We start from the raw sequence: 10,667 nt of genomic DNA, 5'->3' as shown, positions 1-10,667 counted from the left end.
TCAAATGCCGTTTAAAATTTCGTCTGGGCCCACATTAAGAAATCGTGGGAATTCAGTTTAGGACAGGGGCGGTATATTGTTTAATATACTAAGACTTTTTGGTCCAAAGTGCAAAAGGACTAAAAACCTACTTTTTGGGAAGATTGGACCCTAAACTCTTTTTCAACATTATTTTGGGCCTCATACCCATGGACCCAACTTTTTACACCTAAAATAGGTCTGAAATTAAAAATAGAAATTTCCAGAACCAAAATCACGAATCTGGTTTACTTTCAACTAACCAGATTTTCCGTTCCGGAATAAAGAAAACCCGGTTGTCACTAACCCGTAACCAAACAGACCCTTATGGCCATGTTTGACTTAGCTGACTTAGTCAGCGAACTTTGACCCCTGTTTTATTACACATGCTGACGTCATCATGGACTCAGTCACCCATAATCGACCCGACCTTCTTCTTCTATTTCACTTGAAAGAAACCCTAGGGTTTGATCCCTCAATTTCACGACGATATTTCCGTTGATAAACACAGATTTAATCGTTTTATACCAACCACCTACTGTTCCCTTTCAATTTGGTGGAGAATCGGCCATTTTTTTCACGATTCCAACAACCACCGATCTTTTTCTCTCTCTAGAAATACACCACCGTCGACGCCTTCCATTGGCTCAGATCGATCGAATTTTTCCCATTATATCCACCTACTATCGATTAGGTATGGGTTTTTCAATTACCTTCTGATTTGAGAAACCCAATTTTGAGAAATTTTCCAATTTGGGTAAACCCTAATTTAGAAGTTTCTAAATTTCCCCAAATTAATTATTTGCGACTGTTTCTCATACTATTGTTTTGTGACAGTAAATTGCTACAGTGTTCTACTGTCGGAACTTTTCTTTTATGAATGACTTCTACTGTCACTTATATCTCACTTTTTCACATAAGTGACGCAATTTTTCCGTCACCTTTCTCTTCTATTTCCGACACTTAATAGATTAGATATTTGTGACAGATTTTTTATGCCACAGGTCAACTGTCGGAAATTTCTTTTGTCACAAACTTCTAATGTCACCCATATCCAACTTTTTCTAGTTGTGATACAATTTTTCTGTCATTTTCTCTTCAATTTGTGACACTAAAATAGATTAATTTCATCTATTTTCCTTTCTCGATATACACGTGACGTTTCCAAAGTCATACTTTGTCTATGAAGATTTTATTTCTCTAGCAAAATTTTGGACTTTCCCTTCAACGGATAAATAATTCTTATTTTGGATTTTAATTCTGGAATTCAATCCGCGAAATTTTCGTAATCATATTTTTCTTATGATTATCTTTTTTCTTCCAGTTATATTTTGGACTTTTCCTACCACGAATAGAATATCTCTATTTTTAATTCCGGAATTTAATCCGTGATCTTGCATGTTTTTGGCAATGAATTTCATGTCGACCATTGTTTTGGTTGTTTCTTCTCCAATATTTTTTGGCATTACGACAATGATTCTTTGTCGATTTCAAAAAAACAAAATTATTTTGTTACTCATTAGGTCACTTCATGACCATTTTCACCCGACAATGATTCTCTTGTCGACATTCACATTAACAACATTTTTGTTGACATTTTTTTTTCCAATGACCAACTTTAAATACATGTAATTTCGTTGTCATTGATATTCGTTCAATCTTTGACTGTAATTACCAACTTTTTAGTTGTGACTTAATCCTTCAATCATCTTCCAACACATCCACAATTTAAGAGTTGCAAGAAGACGAATACGAAGAATCGACAAGTATTTTTTCTCTCTCCAATTCGGACACTTCAAAAAATTACGTGCTCCAACTTGCGGGGGGGTAATAGGATACGTGATATAAAGACAGATCATAAATAAGATATCTGGCCGTCAAGATGAGTTCCAGAAATAATATACGTGTGTAACACGCGTATGTACGTAACGGATCAAGAAGACGAGATCCAACGATAAAGAAGAATTCAGAATATTGAAGATATGTGAAGATTTAGTTTCTTATATTCAGAATATCTCTTGTAACTATCTAATGGTAATATTAGATAGATTTTATATTATTTCCTAGTTTAGTAATCAGAAACTAGGAAACCCTAAACCCTAAGTTATCTATAAATAGAAGAGGGTTCTAGGAACCAAATCATCGAGTTATGTCTGACCAATGTAATCGATCAAACCCACATACAATTGTACGTGGTGATTATAATAAAGAAATTATTCTCCGTGGATGTAGGTCTTGAATATTCGACCGAACAACGTTAAATTATCGTGTCTTTATTTTATGTCCATATCTCCGATTATTATATAATCGTAAATTTAACACGTTCAGATTAGATCTAACTAACTTTCTCTCTCTATAATCTTTGTATTTGTTATATCACAGAGAACTAATTGTAGTCGGTTGTTAAGTAAGTCAAAAATAATATAATCTTGCTTTTTATAGGTAATGATTCACCAAGCCCTATCCTTTATCTATTTTATTAAAAAGCTTGCTCAGCCATTGATAGGCAATGATTTCAAAAGCCCTATTTATCATCTAGTTTATTAGAAACTTTGTATTAATTTGTACACGTAACCCTCTTACATCAGAAGATCGGTTGCCGGTAGGCCACTCATGGATAAGAGATTACCTGTGGTCAATCTTCTCGCGTGAGCGGTGAGAGGGTTTATGGACAGACAAAAATTTTAAGGTTTCATCACCACACTTGAGAGAGAGATGTCCTAAGAAAATTCAATCTCCTCACTTGTTGGTCTGTACTAAGGATTTCTGACAACAAATGAATTGAAACCATTAATACGATTAAATGATCCCACATATACATAATACATACCAAGTACTCTGTTTTTTCAAACTCCTATTAGACTATTAGTGTATGCCAAATTCCATGCGTACCATAATTGTGGTAAGTCGTTAATTATTTGACATGGCGAAACGTTTTAATATACTAACGTCCTTACGACCTGTTAGATAAGGTATAGCGAAAAAAAAAAGAAGACTAGAACTTTTTTATTTACTAGGACTTTCTTTCTAACTTGTTGTTTAAAACTAATCACAAATTTAGTATTCCTTAAGTGCCCAAGATAATTCTAGATTAATAGTAACTAAATGCAAATGTCTTTTTATTTTCAAAATTTCATTATGTAACTACTGAAATAATGATACGATCTTTTTATTTTCGTGTATAGTAAAATTATAAACCTCTTCTGTTTCATCTTCGAAGAAGTATCTTCGCCTCAGTAAAATCGATTTCCAATTCAGTTTTGTTCATTATTCAACACGACCAATTGCTAAGGACCATATGGAAGAGTTACGGAAAAAACATAACATCTCCACTTTGTAAATATAAGAAACGAGAGGCGAGAGAGCTCTTGGTAAGAATGACTCTACCCCCTTTAGATAGATATTTTCTTTTCCATGAAGCCAACTTCTTGTCAAACTTTTCAAAGAGAGAGTTCGAAAAATCCTTAAGCTTAGGAGAAGAACCAATTCGTACTTTAAGGAGTATATAACAATGAGTATATAACAAGGAGTTACTACTGGAATGATAATAAGACTTGATATTCAAATTTAGTTATATAATACAAATTGATTCCAATTTTTAGCGTATTATCCAATACGACGAATAGCTGACCACCATACGGAGTAACAAAAAAAAACGTAGCCTTCACCTTGTAAAAGATAGCTACTATTAAAAGAAAAAGATAGTATGAATTTTTCTTTTTCTTTTTTGTTTCCTAGCTTTTATTTCTTTCTCTTTTTTAGTGAAATCCAAAGTTCTTAAACTAAGGCAGAGAGGTAAGACAACGTAATAGACGAGGCGATTGTCTGGCTTGCTTTATTCTATTATAACTAACACTACTATACCAACCACTATATATATATAAGTATGAAGTTCGAAGGGAATTAAACCCACACAACACAAACCCTTTTTCCTCTCTCTCTCTCTCTTGAAAACCTTTTTTTTTAAGTGTGTTTTTCTCCTAAGGAAATGTCAGGAGGAATGAAAAATGAATTGAGACCCCAGAGTTTTCTACAACCAACATTTTTCAGGGGTGATCGAGTTTCTCCTCAGACATTGCAGGCAGTGCAGCCTGTGCAAACACTGCACAACGTTGAGCCGCCTGTGCAGCCTGTGCAAACACTGCACCGCGTTGAGCCGCCTGTTCAGCCTGTGCAAACACTGCACCACGTTGAGCCGCCTGTACAGCCTGTGCAAACACTGCACCATGCTGAGCCGCCTGTACAGCCTGTGCAGACACTGCAACCTGTGGAGATACTGCAGCATGTTCAGCCTGTGCATACTGTGCAACAACACGCTTCGCCCATGACGACATTGGCATTGCCTAATCAACCTCTGCAACAAAATTCATTACTGAGAAGTGAGCGCCATTTATTTACATCATCTGATGATAATGTAATGATGAAACAAATCCAGGCAACTCATGCTCCCGACGGTCGGGAGGTTAATGTTAAACCCATTCTTCAAATCGTCGAAGATATCCTTAATCGTGCCACTCCTTTGCATGGTGGTTTCGTTATCGAAGTAGGTTAACTTTCTCAGTCTATATGTACGACTGTTAGTCTAGCTATGTGTCTGTATTTATATGTGTGTGGGTGTGGAAAGATGACTAATTATGGCTTTATATATTGTAGGCAGCAGCTACACAAGCACACATGGAGGCACTGGAATACAATACCCACCAAGACGAGTTCATCGGGATGCTTGAAGCGCTTGCATATACGATTCATAGAGTTTCATCAGAGGTTAGCATCTATCTCTTAACGGCCGAGATTCTGTAAAACTCAAAAAGGGAACTTACCACATCATTTCGGCATAAAATTCGTCAAATTTTCTTTGTGAGCCTAGCATTTCCTTTCCACCCATTATACCATCATCTACTTTACAATCTCATTTAAAGTTTTTATAACAGATAACTTGCAAGTGTTCGGGTGGAGGAGATGCACATACAACGACCTTGTCGTTGTTTAACACACTATCGAACTATTCGTGGGATGCCAAGGTTGTTATTGCCTTAGCAGCTTTTGCTGTTAACTATGGCGAGTTCTGGCTCGTTGCTCAACTTTTCACAACCAACAACCTTGCTAAGTCTATCGCTCTTCTTAAACAACTTCCTGACATGATGGAACATGGTGATATAATGAAACCTGGACTCGAAGCTCTCAAAATCTTGATTAAGGCAATGTTGGATGTAACTAACTGTATTGTTGAGTTCAAAAATCTTCCTGCACAGTATATTTCACCAGACACACCTCCAATGTCTTTGGCCATGGCTCATATCCCTACTGCTGTTTATTGGACCATTAGAAGCATTGTGGCTTGCTGTTCCCAATTGATTAGTCTCATCGGCTTGGGTCATGAGTACGTTCTATTCTTTGTTTACATTGATTTCTAACTCAATTAGAAGTTTGGGTTTTTGAAATTGCTTTGATTTCAGGTACATAACGTCAACAACTGAGGCTTGGGAACTTTCAAGCTTGGCTCACAAAGTAAACAATATCCATGGTCATCTCACCAAGCAACTAGCTATTTGCTACCAACACATTGGTGAGTATATCCCAGTCCTGGGAGAAAGTTCGGATTCTTAGGAATCAACCATGGTCAACCCATAGGATTATATGATTTCATAACAGTACTCTGTCCTCGTCATATATATGTAATAAGGCTGACTAGTACTTGTTGTGTGACGGAATGCAGATGAGAAAAGGCATGTTGAAGCTTATAACATGCTTGTACGCCTCTTTGAGACTACTCATATCGACAACATGAAGATTATAAGGGCGCTGTTTTATTCGCACGAAGATCAGCCATTGTTTGAAGGTTCCACCAAAAAAAGGGTCATACTCTAAACCGTGTATTGTTTCTTCCCTTTCGTTTGTTCTCCAATGAGGACCAATACACTTGTTTGGGCTTCTGTCGGTATAAAACCTGACCCAGCCAAACTCTGTTCACGTTCACCCACAGCGATATGCATTTCAAGATGTAAACAGAGGTCTAGTCACTAATGGCGTCTTTTCCTGTCCAACAGATTCACCTTGATGTGCTGAGGAGGAAGAATGTGTTACTACTGATAACTGACCTCGATATCTCTCAGGAGGAGCTATCAATTTTAGAACAAATGTATAGGGAATCAAGGCACCAGCCGAGAAGGACTGAAAGCCAATATGAGTTTGTTTGGCTTCCAGTTGTGGATAGGGCGTTACCTTGGAATGAACACAAGGAAACTCAATTTTTAAAGTTGCAGACATCGATGCCATGGCACTCGGTTTACCACCCTACTGTGATCAACCCAGCAGCCATCAAATACATCAAGGAAGTATGGCGTTTTGAAAAGAAACCAATAATGGTGGTTTTGGGCCCTCAAGGAAGAGTTGTTAGCCCAAATGCACTCCACATGATGTGGATATGGGGCAGTCTAGCCTTCCCTTTCACTAGCATAAGGGAGGAAGACTTGTGGAAGGAAGAATCTTGGAGGCTCGAGTTATTGGTCGACAGCATCGACCCAGGAATACTAACTTGGGTATGTTTGTGTCACTTATATATCAGAACAGATATCAAAATGCCTGTTTTTTTTTCTGACTCGTGCTTTACTCGTTTAACTTTCTGGCCGGGACTGATTTTGGGCCCATATTAATAATCACACTTAATGCCCCAGACGGAATCGAGTCAGACTCAAACTAGTCAGTATTCAGATTGAAACTAATCAGATTCATACTAGTCACAATAAAATTGCATGATTTCTGCAACAGATAGCTGAAGGGAAATTCATTTGCTTATATGGAGGTGAAGACATTGAATGGATCAGAAAATTCACAACAATAGCTCAAGCAGTTGCACAAGCTGCTCGTATTCCTTTAGAGCTAGTATATGTTGGAAAAAGCAACCCTAAAGAGCGAGTAAGGAAGAATATTGCGACCATAACAGCTGAAAAACTTAGCTATTGCTGGCAAGACCTTGCTTCAACTTGGTTTTTCTGGGTCCGCCTAGAGAGCATGTGGTACTCGAAAATGCAACATGGAAAGACAGTACAGAACGACACGATAATGCAAGAAATCTTAACCATGTTGACATTCGATGGAAGTGAACATGGGTGGGCAGTGATCAGTAAGGGACTAGGTCCTGATATGGCTAAAGCTAAAGGGGAAACAATCTTGAATGCATTCACACAGTTTAATGAATGGAAGGAGCATGTGGATTCTAATGGATTCATACCTGCACTTAATGATCATTTGAATCAACTTCACACCCCACATCACTGCAACCGTCTCATACTACCAGGTACCACAGGAAGCATCCCTGAAATGGTGGTTTGTTCAGATTGTGGTCGTGCTATGGAGAAGTACATTATGTATCGTTGTTCCACCGATTAAACAAACCTAACTTATAACTAAGGGGTCTATACATATACATATATGTATTATGATTTTCTTGTTAATAGTTTGGTTTGTTTAAGTAGGCAAAATTAGGTTTGATTACTAGTAGTTTTATTAGTAGTATAAATGCTACTATAGGTTGGTGTATGTTGCAGTATAAGGTGGCAAGGGCTGTTGTTCCCTCTGTTTTGCTTTAGTTTAAATTATAATTTCATGTGTGCTTGTTGTAATGGCTATTGTTATATAATGACGTATTTTTAGGTTGGTGTACTCGTGCTTTCTTTCTCACTGTCGCTGTTCCTCCCTTTTTATTTAATATGATGTGTATTAAGCAAGGCGTGTTCAGTGACAATTACTCATCTAAAGAATGAAAGTCTATTAACCAAGGCATGTTTGGTGACAATTACTCATGTAAAGAATGAAAGTCTATCAAGCAAGGCATGTTCGGTGACAATTACTTATCTTGGTCGGATTTAGACAATATCTCATGTACTTCGAATGATATCCATTTTTCTACTATTTTATGGTACATTTGGGGAGCACGATGTGATCAATGTTTTGAGAATATCATTAGTAGACCTCTCAAGTTATTAATCAGATTCTATCTTTTCCTCGCACCTCTGGTGTAGTTAAAACCACTAAACGATTATGTTCTCATGGTTGGACTTCTCCGGTTTATCCATACTATAAAATTAATACAGATGCTTCGTTTAGTTACTGACATTAATAGTTGTTTAGGAGTTACCTTTATTGTTCATGATTCACATGCCAATTTCATTGAAGCAAATATTGAGATATGAAAGATATATTAGATATGGTGACTACTAATATACAATTTATGGAAGATATAAAATATATGAGACAGACCGAGATGAAGAGATCCGATGATAAAGAAGAGTCCAAGATATCTGAAGATGCAGAAGATATATTCAAGATATCTCTTATAATTATGTTTAGATAAATATTGTATTATTTCCTAAGTTTAGTTAGGAAAGGGTGCTTCTAAAGGCACCGGGCCAAGTGGCTGTTAGCATCCATCTCTATTAGTACCAGGCCCAACTGCTCCTTTCTCTGTTAGCACCGTCCAAATCTGTGAGCACCGGTCCAAATGGGTTAACCCTAACGCCTTAATCCGTTTATCACAAAACTAGACGAAATCTATCGGACGGACTAGATCAGACCGAGACCTAAGAGTAACGAACGGATCAGATGATCCGGAACCAAAGAGGACCAAACGGATCAGCTGATCCGGGTTCATAGAGGACCAAACGGATCAGCTGATCGGGGCCCAAAGAGGACTCAACGGATCAGCTGATCCGGGTACATGTGGACATGGTCGTTCCTTACTTGAAAGAACAAATCAAGATAGGGCTATGGAATTTCTTCAAGGACTTAACGATAGATTTTCATCTATTCGGAGTCAAATTTTATTGATTGAACCTTTTCCTTCGATTCTTAGAATCCATTCACTTATTAAACAAGAAGAGGTTCAACAAAACTTAGTCACTCCTATGAGTATTGAGTCCAACAATTCGGCACTTGCCGTTGGAAACAATGAGTATAATCAAACTCGTTTTAATAGAACCGAGAGACAACGTACAAAACGTCCTCGTCCCTTTTGTGAAAATTGCAAAATCCATGGTCACGATGTTTCCTCTTGCTACAAAATACATGGGTATCCACCCAACTATGGTCAAAGAGGACGAAACCGTACCCGACAAGAGTCCATCAACCTCTTGGTTTCAGACAAAACCGGCCAGGGGGTGCCTCCAGCAACCTCCTTCACTAATGAGCAATACCAAGGTATATTAGCACTCCTTGACCGCAATAGGCAACCGACCACAACCAATTCTCAAGGCAACACCAACAAGGATCCTCTAATCAACCTTACCGGTAAGTACTACTCTTCTTTTCATCCTCCTTGGGTCATTGACTCGGGAGCTGCCAAGCATATTTGTTCAAATATATCTCGATTCTCCTCTTATTCCCTTGCACCACCGGATTTATACGTCCGTTTACCGGACGGTTCACGGCACTACAAAAAATATGCCTATTTGGGACAGTAAAAAACCGTCCCCTATGAACAATAATCTGTCCCCAATAGTAATTTGGGACAGTTTCATATCCGTCCCTGTTACTGGCGTCCCAAATACTATTGGGGACAGATATAGCGACGGATGGAGCCTGTCACAAGTTTTTTTGGGGACAACTATTATCCGTCCCTAATAATTTCTTGGGACATTTTTTAACAGTCCCAATTTGTTATTTTTTGTCAAAAAAAAAATGACTAAATTCTATTTTCGAGTTTATCTGCAATCATACAAATTTCACATTCCCAATGCACATGGATTATCAATAGTAGAATTTTATTACATAATAATATAACCAATTAAGTTTCAAGTGGAGATTCTCTTTGTACATTGAACAATGTCAGCTGAATATAGTTTATAACACAAGAAAAAAATATTGACAATCATGTAAATTTCTTCAACATCTCTTGCAAACATCATCCATAGTTTTAGCATAGCAAGGTTCTTCACTCACTGAAAAAATAAAATGAACCTCATCATATCACAAATATATATAAAATGAATTCATCTAGATGAATTTCGAAAATAAAGTGACTCAAAAAACTTAACAATATGTAGGTGTAATTCAAATAGCAACAAGAAAGGACCTCACCATACGCTAGTTGTTTTAACAAAAAGTATCACGAGTCCTCATCTATGACCGCTACTAAACAATTTTACACAAAAACATTAATGAACAAACAAAGTTATGATGATTTAAAGAAAAGGTTAAAATTTGGATCTCAAATAAAAACAGGCAAAGACTAACAGAATCACATGAAGAGATTACAAAGTGCATTTATTGGGCATTTTGGATGGTTAGACCACTGACTTTGGTTATCGAACTCGAATCAATTGTTACTGCCTGCACACATTATGAATGATAAAATTTTCACCATCGTATAACAAGTATGTGACAAAATATCTTGCTACTACACAAGTCTAATTATGCTTACCGTTGGTGCTTGTCTTTATTGTTGTCAAAAGAAGTGAAATAGACCAAGTTGAACAATCAGTATATGAATGGGAAGGTCATTTGAAGAATTCCTGTTTAGAGTTAGAAAAGAATCAGTGAAGAAGATTTACATTTCATATTTTTGTTTTGCAAAAATACCATAAAAGCTGGAAAAGGCAATAAGCAAAACACACAAGAAAAATAGTTTTTTTTTTTCAGGAAATAAACTTCAC

At 37.1% G+C, this 10,667-nt stretch overlaps 1 protein-coding gene across 1 annotated transcript; it reads left to right on the top strand.

The window, feature by feature from the left end:
* The first annotated feature begins 3,550 nt into the window (after positions 1–3,550).
* LOC147567522 (protein SIEVE ELEMENT OCCLUSION B-like) lies at positions 3,551–7,680 on the top strand. The gene is made up of 7 exons (XM_086654135.1): positions 3,551–4,561; positions 4,672–4,782; positions 4,950–5,398; positions 5,475–5,584; positions 5,735–5,874; positions 6,066–6,557; positions 6,787–7,680. The coding sequence occupies exons 1-7, from the start codon at positions 4,007–4,009 to the stop codon at positions 7,405–7,407; spliced, it is 2,478 nt and encodes an 825-aa protein (XP_086510261.1). The 5' UTR covers positions 3,551–4,006; the 3' UTR covers positions 7,408–7,680.
* The last annotated feature ends 2,987 nt before the right edge of the window (positions 7,681–10,667 follow it).

Source organism: Eschscholzia californica, unplaced genomic scaffold (assembly GCF_041429995.1).
Source record: "Eschscholzia californica isolate CP2 unplaced genomic scaffold, dmEscCali1.0.p SCAF_1, whole genome shotgun sequence".
In the NCBI taxonomy this organism is placed as follows: Eukaryota; Viridiplantae; Streptophyta; class Magnoliopsida; order Ranunculales; family Papaveraceae; genus Eschscholzia; species Eschscholzia californica.
This window is presented reverse-complemented; position numbering and strand designations above follow the sequence as displayed.

Excerpts from the sequence above, each read along its gene's own strand:
- LOC147567522 (XM_086654135.1), top strand. The coding sequence starts at position 4,007 with ATGTCAGGAGGAATGAAAAATGAATTGAGACCCCAGAGTTTTCTACAA. Across the intron at positions 4,783-4,949 it reads TTCATAGAGTTTCATCAGAG|ATAACTTGCAAGTGTTCGGG; the intron begins GTTAGCATCTAT and ends TTTTTATAACAG. Across the intron at positions 5,875-6,065 it reads AAGGTTCCACCAAAAAAAGG|ATTCACCTTGATGTGCTGAG; the intron begins GTCATACTCTAA and ends CCTGTCCAACAG.